Source organism: Adiantum capillus-veneris, chromosome 17 (assembly GCF_014529385.1).
Source record: "Adiantum capillus-veneris isolate H3 chromosome 17, ASM1452938v2, whole genome shotgun sequence".
In the NCBI taxonomy this organism is placed as follows: Eukaryota; Viridiplantae; Streptophyta; class Polypodiopsida; order Polypodiales; family Pteridaceae; genus Adiantum; species Adiantum capillus-veneris.
Genome location: NC_140947.1, coordinates 153,401,546 through 153,417,063, shown reverse-complemented (window position 1 = coordinate 153,417,063; position 15,518 = coordinate 153,401,546). Strand labels below are relative to the sequence as shown.

General features: G+C 42.9%; 1 protein-coding gene across 5 annotated transcripts in view; it reads left to right on the top strand.

Moving 5' to 3' along the window:
• LOC147438350 (isoamylase 2, chloroplastic-like) overlaps nucleotides 1-15,518 on the top strand; it is a 194,788-nt gene that overhangs the window by 88,695 nt on the left and 90,575 nt on the right. For 2 of the 5 annotated variants that reach the window (XM_086487649.1, XM_086487650.1), the window contains exons 4-13: nucleotides 373-471; nucleotides 641-737; nucleotides 827-911; nucleotides 1,017-1,153; nucleotides 1,273-1,342; nucleotides 1,961-2,023; nucleotides 2,670-2,772; nucleotides 2,862-2,977; nucleotides 3,101-3,185; nucleotides 3,450-3,650. In XM_086487649.1, the coding sequence (XP_086343775.1) occupies nucleotides 373-471; nucleotides 641-737; nucleotides 827-911; nucleotides 1,017-1,153; nucleotides 1,273-1,342; nucleotides 1,961-2,023; nucleotides 2,670-2,772; nucleotides 2,862-2,977; nucleotides 3,101-3,185; nucleotides 3,450-3,650 (1,056 nt within the window). The remainder of the gene's footprint in view (nucleotides 1-372; nucleotides 472-640; nucleotides 738-826; nucleotides 912-1,016; nucleotides 1,154-1,272; nucleotides 1,343-1,960; nucleotides 2,024-2,669; nucleotides 2,773-2,861; nucleotides 2,978-3,100; nucleotides 3,186-3,449; nucleotides 3,651-15,518) is intronic. The other 3 variants (XM_086487651.1, XM_086487652.1, XM_086487653.1) reach the window with 3 other exon arrangements.

The following is a 15,518-nucleotide window of genomic DNA, read 5'->3' as shown; positions in this document are numbered from 1 at the left end:
GTGTCTCGAAAAAAATAAATGTATCTGCTCACTTGGTGCTTCTTTGTCTAGAATGTGCTTGTTAATCTGTATGCTGATGGATTCTTGAGACATGATTCTGGGTTCATTTTGCCTGGTTTTGATCATGACAGCCTACAGATTTAGTGGCTATAGCCTCGGTTTTTTTAGGTTGAACATGCCTCTTTTTTCTAACAGGTGTTTAGTACGCAATCTTCCTACCTCTATAGGAATTTTGTTTCTTTGCACATGAAATTAATCGAGTTTGCTTTTTGTAACTTGGAGCTGGTGTTTGGAAGTGAATTCAGTCACTGGATGTAACTCTAGATTTAGGTTTGACTAATAGATTACATGGCGTGGCTTTTAATAATGCAGGTAGAGTTAGAGCTTCAGAGTTCAATCAATAAGACTGGCAGCACATGGCATATAGAGCTGGATGGTAGTATGTATGATCGGTATGGATATAGATGCATGGTAAGAATTTTATTAATTGTTGAACTTGAGCCAGCATAGATGGGATGTGCATGCATGTTATGTTAAGAAGGGTGAAGATGTGAATGTTAGACCTCAGAAGTACCTAAATGTAGATGAATACCTACATTGTCCAGTGTGGCTGTGTGAATGAGGCTTGTTCATTTTGAAGGGTGAAAGCTCCTGGGATAAAGGGAACCGTTTTCATGCACGTCGCATTCTTTTAGATCCATATGCAAAGACCCTGGCACCAATCCTACCGGGACAAGGTGGGGATAAGTTCCATGCAGCCCTGAAATGTTTTACTTGATTGCATGCACTTTTAGGATTTTTCTCTAACCATCATGTGTTCCTGCAGAAAGCCTTCCTTCCCCAGCAGTTGCTCTTGGTTTACTATCGGGAGACAAGGTGCAATTCGATTGGGGGGATGATGTGCATCTGGAGTAGGTTCAATGGAAACATTGTCTCATTACTGACTTCAATCATCATCACATTTACCTTTCCTTTTTAATAGTACCTTTACTGGTATGCACTTGTGCACTATGCAGCATCCCTTTGGAGGAGCTCATTGTGTACCGGTTGAATGTAACTGGATTCACAGCAGACGCGTCAAGTGCTCTCACGGATAATGTTTTAGGAACCTTCGATGGATTACTTGATAAAGCTCAGCATTTCAAATCCTTGGGTGAGGTTCCATTGCAGTAAACCGGCAGGGCCTGGCAAGAGGGACAGGGGGAGCATTTTACAGGTTTATATTAAAGTCATTGAAAGTTTCTCATCATTAGCATGATTTGACTTTTGAAGGTGTAAACTGCATCATTCTGCAGCCGATATTTTTTTTCGAAAAGAGGAAAAACTCATATTTTCCTTTGAGGTATGTGCAGTAAGAATCTCGACTGGCCACACTTCTTAACCATTCTGATGATACAGTAATTTTTGATGTAACACTTGTTGTGGTTTTCTTTTGGAAGTAGCCCATTATTAGTATCCGCATGATTAGGAAAGCTAGGATTATCCAGTGACGCTTTCTTTGAGAGCTGAAGAGAAGAGGAGAAACCTTTGCACATAGATTTGGTTTACATGCTCTTTCTTTCTTAGAGAAGGAGGGGTGGTCTTCACAGAAGAGAGAGTTCATTTTTATCATGGGCAATGATATTTCGTGTCTTTTAGGGATAATCCTCTGTAAAAGAATTTCATGATGGCAAGAACATTATGTTCTTAAGAAGAGAGTAAAGTACAGTGATAGTAAACGCATGATTCTAAAGACGTTTTGTGAACAAAACAAATGCAGTGTGTGATGCTTGTCGGGCTTTCTTTCTTTTCTTCACGTGCATGTGTAGACTGCCACAACAGATTGTGTGCTTGTGAGCGAGTTGCTGTATCATTTCCACAACTTCATCAGTAGCCTTGTTCTTCTTGGGCAATCTCTGATGGAGTTTTTGAAGTGCCAAAATCCATATGATGAGTTCCAAATGTCACTTATCTGTTCTAGGGTTACATTTGAAATATGGATTGACAAAATGGATTACAAGCACACCCAAGGTGTTTGCAGCAGGTTTATCCCTATTCAGTCACACTTCAATGAGTAAGAAGCATTGAAGCCACATGATTGCTTGACAAGCATGCAAAATAATCTTTATTGTGTATTTAAAAAATTTCCAATCTTTTTGTCCATGCTTCTAGTTGAGGACAAGGGCAGTATGTAACAGGTTTAAGGCTTAGGGTGTTTTTAGCTTCATAAAGGCAATCAGCCACTCCTTTTGTTGACCAAGCTCAAAAACTGTGTTTCTTGAATGGTGGTCCTAACTCAGCTCCAAAACATAGAAAGTCCTCTCTGGTGGCGGTGCCCTGGAGCCGTGTCTCACTGTGCCTCAGACAAAGATCAACCAACTCATCAGACGTGAAATTACACTGTTTGATACCAGCAAGAACTGGCTTTCACCTGCATCAGAACATGGTACTGAGAGTACCATCTGACACATTGCATTGTTTAACATGCATGTATGTGCCACAGCCCGCTTAGATGTGGTTGGATTGGGGGTTCAGCCACCTGAGTGATGGTTCTTTGTGGATTGGCTGCAATTGTATGGCATGTGGGGGGCTGGGCATGCAAGGCTCACAAAGTGAATTAAGCTCATCTTGATTTTTTTCATAACCTTTGTTCATGGGGGACGAGATGTTTCACTGTTTGTTTCTTTCAGCTTTTTTGCACCAATGGACTGCTTTGGCCCTGAAAAAACAAGCGCTTCCTCAGGTCATTCTCTCAAAAGAGCGATCAAAGAACTCCATAAAAATCAGATTGAGGTATTTTAGCAGCTTCTTCTGATTCATATGTTTCCATTGTGCAGTGTATCAAAGCTGTTGCACTTAGATACTCAAGTGGGTGTTTTTAGGTATTACTTGACGTGGTTTTTTGTCATACTGGTGAAAACAACGATGAGGCACCAGAGACTGTCTCTTTTCGTGGCATAGACAATGCAACCTATTACATCTTGGATCGAACTGGCAGGTTATTGAGATTTCTTCTTTCATTTTAATGTTCTAAAAACCTTGAATTTTTCTGTGGCATTCTGGAAACGTTTTCTGATATTTGTAAAAAAATTCTGCTACCGTGAGTTTTCATTTGACAAAGGGTAAATACCCTTTCTAGAGTTACCGGATCAGACTTGGGAGCAGAAAATAGCTTCAGTTGTAATCATCCTGTTCCACATACCATGGTGAGCTATATCAGAGTTTCAGATTTGTACTATTATACAAGACTGTCGCACAATTCTCTGAAATACTTTTGCATGGTCAGTATTGAAGGTAACCATTTAGAATATGGTTAGATTGAACCAGCTTCTAAGGCTGTGGTGACTGAGCAGGATGAGGAATGCCATTAAGGCTATTTATATTTCTTTGCCAGAAGTTTCAAACTGACCTGTTTCTGTCAGAGATGTTAAAAGGATCTAACGTTGGTGCATTTTGCCCGTTCATTGCAGATTCTTGATAGTCTTCGCCATTGGGTGGTGGAGTATCACGTTGATGGGTTTTGTTTCCTGAATGCATCAGCACTGACCAAGGGACCCCATGGCGAAGAATTAAGTAGGCCGTTACTTGTGGAAGCAATTTCTTTTGATCCGCTTCTATCCCATTGTAAACTCTTCGCGGATAATTCTTCACCTTTTACAGGGATGACTAAGGTATGTCTCTGTCCAGCTGTTCTAAAGTCTTACATGCTAATTCATCTTGTACTGTAGGGGTTGCAAGGCAAGGGTAGAACACAATACCTCTTGGCTTACACTCGCACAACCTAACTACCAGCATCACAACTCTGGCATCCAACCCATTCTCATGTGAACCACCCACCAGCCAAATAAAAGAAAAATAAAAAAACGATGCCAACTCACTGCTAATCAGTTTCCTGTTTTACATTGACGTTCGCAAATTTTTCCAGTTTTTTACACTTAAGAGGTATGGGAGTGATGAACATTGGTGCACTGAATTAATGAGAATAGTTGAATGCCGACTATCCCTAGCTGTGGTGTAGCTTGGGTCTGTTCAAAATATTCTGAGCTGTGAGAACGCTGTAATTATCATAGAATGACTTGAAATAATGCAAATTGCATGCTCGTGCGCTTGCTTGCTCACTATGCTGCCAAAATCCTTCAAAGATTCACTTTTGTAGATCAAAGACTTCCAAAGGTAGACACATCCCACAAGAGTTTGATGCTTGGCATCTGCCACTAAGGCTATCAATCCAGCATTAGTCATAATTCCAAGCCTATCAGACCTAAGTGAAGAGGACCACCTGAGCCAACAAGCAATTGAAGTACGATATTGAGCAATAAACCCTCTTCCTTTTCGCACCCCGTCATCTCTCCAACATGGCTTTGCAAACCTTTGTCTACACATCTTATCCACCTGAATAAGGAGAGGGACATATGAGCTACGAGAATAACACTGCACTTGAAGATATATTTCAAGCGTCAGGTCAGGCTTTTGACATTTCAAGGGTCATGTCAAAAGTCTCTTGCAGTTGGTAGCATATCCACATCATATGTCCCTCATATTCCGTTTTCAAAGTATCTCCATTGTACCACCCTCCCATAGATCAGCTTAGAAAGGATGGAGCCACATCGGTTACATTGAATTTATGCACCCAAGGAGCTAGGAATCCTTACATAGGGCTTCAGGATCAAATACCAAAGCAAGGTGTAAATGGGTATCACACATTAGTGCCAAGTACCCTGAAACTAAACATATAAGCAGTGTAGCACTATTTATGAGCTGATTATGATTAACGTGCTTTGATGGCCTTAGCTGCGACAATTGTCAATTTCAAAATTCTTAGTGGTCATTAATGAGCATGTGGAGTTCTTGTACAATATTTTTATGGTTTTTAGGACAGGTGAATAGCAAATGGTCATTTAGTTTTCTCATTCCATATTGGAGCTCTTGATATTTCGGCATAGCAAAATTAGCCATCACACCCAGAACGCACTGATCTATATCGGGTGTCTTGATGCAATAAATTACATACCCAGGCAATCTCACCCAAGTAGGAATATTCAATGGTTGGCACATCACAATGCAACAAACAGCACCGCTAAGCACTCCTCCGAGATAGACGGTCTGCAATATAAAGCTACTCAATGACTACCTCGTCACTCTTGTCGCAAATAATGTAACAAACTTGGACACAACAGAGATTCACTTAAAACAATTCACAATTTGAAAGAGAGAGAGAGAGAGTTGACACGGCCCGGCGTAGTTCCGTGCCAAGAGAGATTGGCCGCAAAGACTTCCTGCAGGTGCTCGCTCTCAGACCTTGCGTCGAGATGATTTGAGAAGTGAGCCCCCTTGGGTCACTTATAAAGATTACAAGGGGTGCTAAAAGCAGAGCCCCATAGCATGAAACTCAAAAGCAATTGAGTCTGCCAGTGAAAACGTCTAGCGCAAAAAGCGGAAATTTCCATACAGTTCTGGCACATCAGCCTGCCACGTCAGTAGCTGTCAGCGCAGAACGTGTGAATCCGTACTGTTTACCATGTCAGCATGCCAAGGCAAATTCCAAAATTTCCGTACTATCTGTTGCCACGTCATCTGTGAACCCGCGGGTGGTCATTCCACATCATCAGTTTGTGATTCCAAGTACCGACACACTAGACACAACACATCTAGCACTTGTACAAAGACGATGGTCACATCACAAGCCATCACACGACATCACATGACATCACATGGCAAATCAATCACAGAAAAATTCATTTTAAAATCTCATACCAAGACTGCCAGCAACGTATTTAGTAACCGCATCTAGATCCATCCCAGACCTCACAGAGATTTATGAGATCGAAATGTTGCAGTCATTTCGTCTTTCAGTTCCTACATTCAAACAAGTCAAATGAGAGAGTACAAATCAATCATGTTCAATTTCGGGAATTCCGTTTCATAAAGTCATATAGCAGAATACTGTCAGCCCATCAATATCCCTGAAACCCAAAGGGGACATGAGTGACCTTATTCAATCGAGGTAATCTGTTGACAAAGGAGGGGAGCGACTCCCCTCTTGTGCAATCCCTCTGCACTAGAATCAACCTTGCTGAATTGGAGTAGTAGACGATGCTAAACCGAATGCTTCAAGCTAAAGTTCCAACATCTGAGGAATATCTGCTAGGTCCTCCTCCTCCATCCACTTCGCATCTAATGCTGGATAGTTCTGGAATTTAACCAAGAACCGTCAAATCACTTTACCTTTCATCTTTCTTTCCTTGTGTGCCAAACTTTGTTCAGGAACGAGTATCTCCTCACTCTCTTCCACTTTGGGTTGCTCATCAAGCTCCCCATCAATTGGCACCTCACCTTTTACAGGTTTCAAGAGACTCACATGCAATGCATTGTGAATCTTCCAAGTATCGAGCAGCTTGAGTCGAAAGGAGACATCATTTATCTTTTCTTTATTCTGAAAAGGGCCATAATACCTCATGCTAAGCTTTGGAAAAAGCCGCTCCTTTCCCTTTCGTTTCCTTAGGCATGCCTTCTCAAAACATAAGAGCACCCAATCGTCTTCCTTTAGTTTCAAGTCTCGTCGAAGTCGATCTGCTGCCTGTTGTCGTTCTTGAGATTTCTCTAAAGCCTCCCGGACCTTAGCAAAAGTAGTGACCAAGTCCCTCGTGTACTGGTCGGCTTCAAAAATCTTGTCTTTAGTGTTGAGAAAGGGTGGAACCTTAGGAGCACCTTCAATTATCTTAAATGGCGTTTTCCCCGTCGAAGAGTGCGCCGTGTTGTTGTAAGCAAATTCCATCAAAGGCAATTTTTTTCCCATTGAGTCTTTTGATCAGAGATGTAAGACTTCACATCTCATATTGCCCGTCTGTCTGCGGGTGGAATGATGACAAAAATTGTAACCACGTCTCCCAAATAGTCCTCCAAAACAATCTCGTGAATCGGGAATCTCTGTCGGAGACTATTGTCTCAGGCATGCCATGTAATCGAAATATCTGTGCAATGAACAACCTCGCTAAATGGTCCGTCTTGACTGTTTTCTTCACTGGAATGAAGTGAGCTTGCTTGCTAAAGCTGTCAATGACAGTCCAAATGCCATTGTGTCCACTCTGTTTCTTGGGAGATCAAAGATGAAATCCATTGCAATACTTTCCCAGGGGCGGGTGGGAATGGGTAAAGGCTGTAGCAATCCCTGTGCCTTATGCTTGTCAAACTTGACCTTTTGGCATACTAAACAACTGCGAACAAAGTTGTCCACATCCTTCTTGAGTCTCGGCCAAAAGAAATAACGCTCCACAGCTTTCAAGGTGGTATCAATGTTGCGGTGACCAGCATCACAATAAACTTCGAATGGCTTTTGCAAGTCTAGCAAAGCCAACACTGGTCCAGTAGTTAGTTGTTCCTCAAGTGTTTGAAAGGCAGTCACCTCTGTCGGTCCCCACGAGAAAGGGGCTCCTCTATGAGTCTTTAAGTGCAAAGAGGAAGCTACCTCTGCAAACTTCCGAATGAACCACCGGTAGTAAGAATATAAGCCCAAAAAGCTTCTAATTTCATGAACATTCTTCAAGTCTGGCCAATCGTGGATAGTCTCAATCTTGGCCGGCTCCATCTGTACTCCTCCTGCTGAGACGATGTGTCCTAGAAAGTGTATCTCCGGCAAGAAAAACTCGTTCGTTTTGGCATTGATAACTAATCTGTGATCACGCAATGCCTGAAAGACGTGTAGTAGCAGATGGTGTCGATGTTCTGCTTCATCCTTGGAGAAGATATAATATCATCAAAGAAAGGGCCCACAAAAGATCGATGCTCTTGGAAAATCCTATCCATCCTTCGGTTGAAAGTCGCTAGAGCATTGGTAAGTCCAAAAGGCATCACCAAAAATTCGTATAAACCAAAGCTTGTCCGAAAGGCTGTCTTGTAGACATCTCCCGGAGCGATTCTGATGTGATGATATTCGCTTTTCAAATCCATCCTGCTGAAACAAGAGCATCCTTAAAGTCAGTCAAGAATATCATCGATCCTTGGAATCGGAAATCTGTTCTTGATAGTGAGGTACGTTGATCGATTGCTCCATTGAGCTAGGGAGATCCAGACACCCACGACCACGGGGGGCTTCACAATATCGGAGGAGGCTACAGCCAGGTTTGCACAGGCAATTTTGTCGTTTTGTGTAGAATTTCTGTCAGTGCCAAATACTGCATAATAGGTCCATACAGTCTATTGCGGGTTGTGTTGTATAGCACATGCTGATCTCACTCACTTTCTCCTCATTTCGGGCAGTTTTCACTTTAGGTGCGGGGCAGCACAGGATTCGGATCACCCTGGCTCGATATGCGAGGTGCCCAGACACAGTATTGTCTATGGAGGATATTGACGAGATTCGCCACCGACCGATAAGGGATCTCCTTTGAACCCCCGCCCCCCCCCTTTCTAGTTCTACTCAGACATTGTACTAGATTCACCACTTGTATCTTTTTTTGGTCTCATAGGTCAATTTGGCCATCTGTAGATGTTAATATATCATTTCATTTCATTCATCTCTCTCTCTCTCTCTCTCTCTCTCAGTTCGTTGTTTCAAAGTGCTTATAGTTTGTTCAGTATGTTCTTTTTCGTTGGCATGTGCGCCATCCCGTTACAGTGGTATCAAAGCTCTAGTCGTGTGCTTTTCTAAAAGCATGCAGGTCCTACCAAAGAGTTGAGAGAGCATCACGGTGTTAATGGATTCGAAAGAGTACCTGCAACTTCTTCTCGACGAGCTTCGCGACATACTTTCACGGGGTCCGCAGCAGAATCTCCCGGTGCTGCAGGGTTTTCCAACAGTTTTTGAAATTACATGTTACCCCCTCTTAGGCCCTAGGTGGTACCCCCTCCTCCGGCACTAGAAAGTGCAAGGGCCTCTAACCAGAAATCTTCTCAATTGTCTCTTCCAATAGGGGGAGTCTTCAAGAATATGGTGTAGCCGTCTCAATGCAACCACCTCTACGGGTGTGATGTGAAGCCGATGCGAGGATGTGCGTATCTGGCCAATAGCACACAGTATCCCATGAGATAAGTGTGTATCCATGTATCGAGGCCTAGTCACAAAATGCCCTCCGTGAGTTGGAGAAGGTGCTCTCTATATAAAGCCATCTTCGTGCCCAACTTCTGTATCGGTTGTATCCATCTGCTCTTGGTATCTAGCTAAATCAGATCCTGATGTGGCATGAACTGCCCCGGGGCATGATGTGTCTCAGAGTAGAAGATGATGTCCCTCCGAGTGAAACTATCCTCAAAGGCACGCACATCAAGGTGTAGAGATCCATTACAATTCCATGTAGCAAATTTGAGTGTGGTCCCATAGGTCTCACGCCGTCATGCGGAGCGTCTCTCCATAATAACCACTCGTCTAACCACTCGTCCATCCTTGTAGAAGGCCACTTTCCCTTTCTCTCGAGCTGTCCTAATTTTTGGCATAACTTCTTTCATATGGGCAAGCTGTGAGAGTCTGAGGTCATCCCCAAGAAATATCCCTGTTTTCTTTAGTGTAGGACACCTCTTCAAGAAGTCCTTCTTCGCTTCCATGGAGAGGAAACGCATTATTAATGGTCTCTCCTTTGAAGTCTCCCCACTTCCCTTTCTCTTCTTCCCCACTCTCCATGCCTTTGTGTGAGTAGCCTCACCACTCATCATGAAGAGAAGTTCCTTGACTTCCTCTTCCACATCATCCCGGTCTTCAGATCGGCTACTCGTACATGCAAAGCTCTAGTCTTCCTCCGCTGCTTTTCTTCTAATGTCATGTTGATGATTGTAGGAGTGGGGATAGATGCTGTTTCTTTCCCTTTCCCTTTCTTGGCGACTTCTATCCATTTCTCGGCCTCATCCACCTGCTGGATTTCTCCTTCTTTAAGTCCGCCGCTTGCTCTATCAGCAAGCTCTCGCTTGAGAGCTGAAACCTCCTCTTTTAGTGCTTGAGAATTCGCCTTGAGAGCTTGGATTTTTGTGTGTAATTCCTCTTTCTCCTTTTTCCATTGCTTGCCTTCACCGAAAAGCATTTGGAGTAGGCTAGCCTTCTCCTTCCACCATCCTTCCATCTCCGCTTTCCATTCCTTCTTGTCCTTTTCCATCTGCGTTATCCGTTTGTTCGTGACCATGAAAGTTGCCTTCATGATTGGCGGGAAAGACTTGCAAGCTGGTGTGGTTTCCACACACACACACACACACACACACACACACACACAGAGAGAGAGAGAGAGAGAGAGAGAGAGAGAGAGAGAGAGAGAGAGAGAGAGAGAAACGAGATGTGGAGTGGCGGAGTTCCACTCCTAGAGAGCATTGACCCCAAACCTTGGCGCCCCTTCCGATATTTCCATATATTTCTTTAACTTAGTACAATGCCGGAACCCTTCACTTCGGACTTCCACGCGGAAAATTGCGAGAGAATGGGCCCTAGGCACATATTTAAAGGCCCTAGACTATGAAAAGCAGTTTACATTCAAAAGCATGTGATCCTAAAAGCATCAGGTCTCCAAAAGCAAGTTGTCACAAAAATCTGGAATTCCGTACGGTTCTACCACGTCAATAGCTGTCAGCGCGTTTCATGGAACTCGCACTTGAGCAGTGAGTGGGTTTTGCGGTTTGTTCGTACTATCCTACCACGTCAGCAAGTCAAGGCAAACCGTGGCCTATCCGTACAACTACTCGCATGTCAGCATTTATTAGGATGTGGTTTGTATCTGTGAGTCCTTCTTTATCATCTTTGGGCCCCATCGGACAAGGTCTTATAAGTCTGTAATACTTTTAATTGTTGGCCCCCACTTGGTGAGGATCTGTAAGTTGGTAAACACTTCATTTTCTTCTGCATAATCTAGAATTTAGGCCCCTCGGCCAGGATCTGTAGGTTGGCTCAAGTCTTCAATGACTTGACACGTCAGCGGTTGGTGACACAAAGAGGGATACATGGCACATCACTCTTAAGTGATCGAGGAACATAGCGGGGGTTATCCAAGAGGTCTAGGATGAGGGAATGCTCCCGCTCCCATCGACGGAGGAGGTTGTAGGAGAGGATGAGACCTTTATTAGCAAGACATGGGAGACGTTTTGTGTAGACTCTCACCATGGACAACATTGACACGACCATGTAGCGAACGATGCGAGGCATCTCTGGTGTCACAAAAATACGGAAGCGTAAACTGACTTTTAATTGTACTTCAAATACTCAAGAGAATTGGAGAGAGAGAGAGGAAAAGCTTGACACTTCATTGGGAACCAGAAGATGGGCTGGTCCCCCCCGATAAAGAGAATATCTTTAGTACTAAGGGAGAATCTTTACAAGCACAAGAACGGGGCCATAGCCCGTCCTCTATTCTTTCTTTCTGCTTCTGACTGAGAGAGTGCGAACGCTACTCTCTGAATACTGAGAGGATCTTCCATGTGCTATGAGATTTTGGAAAGCTCTCAAAAACGAGTCTATCTTCCACAAAACTCAACGGAAGCTCTCGAAAATGAGAGTCTACCTTCCGCTAACTGAGTCCCTTTATGCATAATTATTCTTGCAACAAAAACAAGGGAGAAACACACAAAATGCACGCACACATGCTTGCTATAATTTTCTGCACATAACCTGAAAATGTTACCTGAGCACCTTCTAGAGCCAAAAAAGAGACCTTTCCCGCGATGGAATTGCACGAAACTTGGTGTACGCGTAGTGTAGGTAGAGAAGAACTAGATTCTATATGTATTTTGCTGAAATTCAACCTAAAGGAGATGATTAAGGGCTGAAAACAGAGAATTCACAGCCACCACACTCTACGAAGAGAGTGCCTGCTGCAACTTCTTGCGATGAAACCTCACCAAAAGCTGGCTATGGCTATGAGAGCCCTTGTTCTAGACAATGGGAGCACGAGGCCACCACATATGTCACAAGGGGCTGCTCTCAAGCTTCCATGGAGGGCTCCAATGCATAGGGCATACTCACAATAGGGGGGGTAGGAGCACTGCCAACACTGAAAATGGGGGAGTAGGGCCTCCTAAATAGCCATCAGGGAGAGGGGACGCTAGGAAGAGAGAGGGTGAGAGAGAGGTAGTTTGCATTGGTAAGTGTGCCACTTGGTACACTTACTTAATAACTTAAAAAACCCTTCAACTTTCACTTTTAAAAATCCTTAGGCTATTAATGAAATGTGAATTAACTCACAACTGCACACACAGATGCTACTAATGAAATTGTTAACTGCTCCCTAGCGCAATGCCGTACCGACACTGCTCTGGCATTACCTGTTCGCACTTGTTCGATCATTTGGTCCGGCATAGACAATTTAAAAATACCTTAACTGACTTATCCGAAGGCCGTAAAATGATTCAGGCCTTAGGGTTATTATTCTAAGGACCCCATCTCATTCGTGTGCTTGTACTAGCGCGCGTAATTTTCTGAGCCTGAAATCTGAGGCTACTATCTACCCCTTCATTGAAGACCTGATTTCCCAATCGCTAGGGCTTCAGGGTATTTTCTGCTAGGGTCTCCCTGAGGTGCACTGGCCCAAACTTGGACGCACCTGACGCCCCAGAATTGCTAAATCTATTCTGATGTGCACACAACTAATTAGATAATTCTTTTCTCGTAAATAAATTAATTATTTACAAAGTCTGACTTAGTTACATCCCTCTTGGTTCTAAACAGTTGACCTCAACTGTAGAGCGTCAACATAACTGTGCAAGATGTCTGGGTAGTCCTTAAGATCGGACTCAGTCATCCACTTTGCATCTAAAGGAGTGTAATTCTTGAACTTGACTAAATACTTTCGATGTAGACTCCCCGACTTGAGTTGTCTCTCCGAGTGGTGCATTATTTGTTCAGGTTGAAGGAGTTCTTCAGTCTCTTCGACTTCTGGAGGATCTTCTTGTACTGGCGCCACTGGAGGAGGTCCAACATACGATCGGAGGAGACTGACATGAAAAGCATTATGGATGCGCCAGTTATAAGGCAAATCCAATTTGAAAGTCACGTCATTGACTTTATCTGTAATTTTGAAAGGGCCATAAAATCTATGGGAAAGTTTGACAACTTTCCCTTTGCCGATCCACTTTTTCAATCTAGCTTTCTCAAACCGAAATAGGACATATTGTCCTTTTTCAAGATTGAGATTCCTTCTGTGCTTGTCTGCTTTCTCTTCTGTTGCTCTTGAGTACGAAGAATCGCTTGCTTTACTTGTTGATGGGCAATATCAATATTGCGCACAAATTCATCTGCGGCGAAGATGTTTTCCTTGGTAACCATAATAGGAAGTAAGAGTGGCTTCCCATAAATAATTTCGAAGGGAGCTTTACCAGTTTAGGAATGTATGGTATTATTATACGCAAACTCAACGATTGGTAAGTACTGTTTCCATTCGGATTGTCGTTCCGAAACATAGCACTTGAGGAGATCTAAAACAACGGCATTAGCGATTTCGCTTTGACCATCTGTTTGAGGATGATAAGCTGATGAAACGTCAAGCTTAGTTCCCAAGTTTTCAAACAATGCCTGCTAAAATAGACTAGTCATGCGGGGATCTCTATCGCTGACAATAGTCTTTGGCAATCCATGGTGTATAAAAATCTGAGCTAGAAATATTCTAGCCATGTGATCAGCTTTGATCGTCTTCTTTACTGGAAGAAAATGTGCTTGCTTACTGAATCTGTCTACTATAGTCTAGATTGCATCATTTCCATTCTTGCATCGAGGAAGATCGGTAATAAAATCCATGGCAATACTTTCCCATGGCGTGTTAGGCACAGGGAGCGGCTGAAGCTTGCCATAAACTTTATGTCTGTCATATTTTATTTTTTGGCAGACTAAACACACGTACATGTTTTTCAATGTCCGCATGGAGTGTTGGCCAAAAGAAATACCTTTCGAGGGCACTAGTGGTAGAAGCAATTCCCCGATGCCCGGCATAAGGGGAATTATGGGCTTCATCCATCACCTTCTGTCGTAAGGGCTGAGCTATGCATATTGCTTGTTGACGATAGAGCGCATTATCCCTAATGGAATAAGGTGGCCTTGAGTGACCAGCTTGAAGATCTGCCCAAATTGTGGCGAAGTCTGGATCTTGAGGATACATCTTGCTGAGAGATTCTAGTTCCTCGTGATCAATTGTTGTTAGTGCATTGATCTTTGGACGCCTGGAGAGAGCATCTGCAACTGCATTCTTCATTCCAAAAGTATGTAAAATCTGAAAATGGAACATTGAAAGAAAGTTGGCCCGTCTCATCTGCTTTTCTGATAACTTTCTCTGTGTGAGAAAGTACCGAAGACTTTGATGATGTGTCTTGATATTAAAATCAGCTCCTAATAGATAGTGTTTCCAAATGGAAAGAGCATGAATTACTGCCATTAGCTCTTTCTCGTATATGGAGACATGTAACTCTGCATCTTTAAGGCGCCGACTTTCATAAGCTATTGTGTGACCCTCTTGGTTCAAAACTGCTCCTACACAATCTCCAGATGCATCACAGTATACCTCGAAAGGTTTGCGAAGATCAGGGACGGTGAGAACAGGTCCATTGTGAGATACTATATGGCCCAAATAGTGGATTTCTTTTGGAAAGAACTCACTCTTCTTAGCATTCACAAATAATTTGTGTTTGCGTAATTCTTCAAACACTAAGGCGAGATGCTTATAGTGTTCGTCTTCCGTCTCTGAGAAGATTAAGACGTTATCAAAGAAAACGCCTGTGAAGCTTCTATATGAGTGGAAGATTCTATCCATCATTCTGTTGAATGTGGCTGAAGCATTAGTGAGTCCAAAAGGCATCACTAAGAATTCATACAACCCGAAGGTTGTTTCAATGAAGTCTTATGCACATCCTGAGGAGCTATGCGGATTTGATGATAACCGCACTTCAAGTCTATACGACTAAAAACACTTGCTCCTTGTAACTTGTCAAGAATGTCGTCAATCCGAGGGATTGGAAATCGATTCTTGATTGTGATCTTGTTTAAAGATCTATAATCTATGCACATGCGGAATGTGCCATCCTTTTTCTGTACTAGCAAGACAGGTGAACAATATGGAGAAGTACTAGGCCTTATTAAGCCCTTCTCCAAAAGTTCGTTAACCTGCTTGAGAATTTCCTCTTGCTGCATTAGACTTAACTTGATAAGGGGGCTGATTTGGAGGAGAACTTCCTTGGATCAAATCAATTGTATGATCCTCAGGTCGCGAAGGTGGGAGTTCATTTGGAAGTTCATCTACAAAGCAATCTTTATAACTTTCTAATAACTTAAGTCTTTTTTGCTCTAAAGAGGAAGAAAGTTGTGAAACAGACACGTCTCTCTCTCTTGCAAAAATCAAGTACGTTGAAACACACTTTTTCATTTGTTTCTTGATGGCAATGTGATTGGCGATAAGAATACGCCAATCACCTGCATCTGCAAGTACAAGATACTCCTTTCCTTTATGAGCAAAGGATAAGGTTTTCTGAACATAGTCCGGAATGGGATGCATCTTGTAGTGCCAAGGCATTCCCAAGATAACATCGCATCCTTCAAGTGAAGCTAGTAAGAAAGACTCTTGATCTTTGTAGTCATCGACCTTTAGATTCAA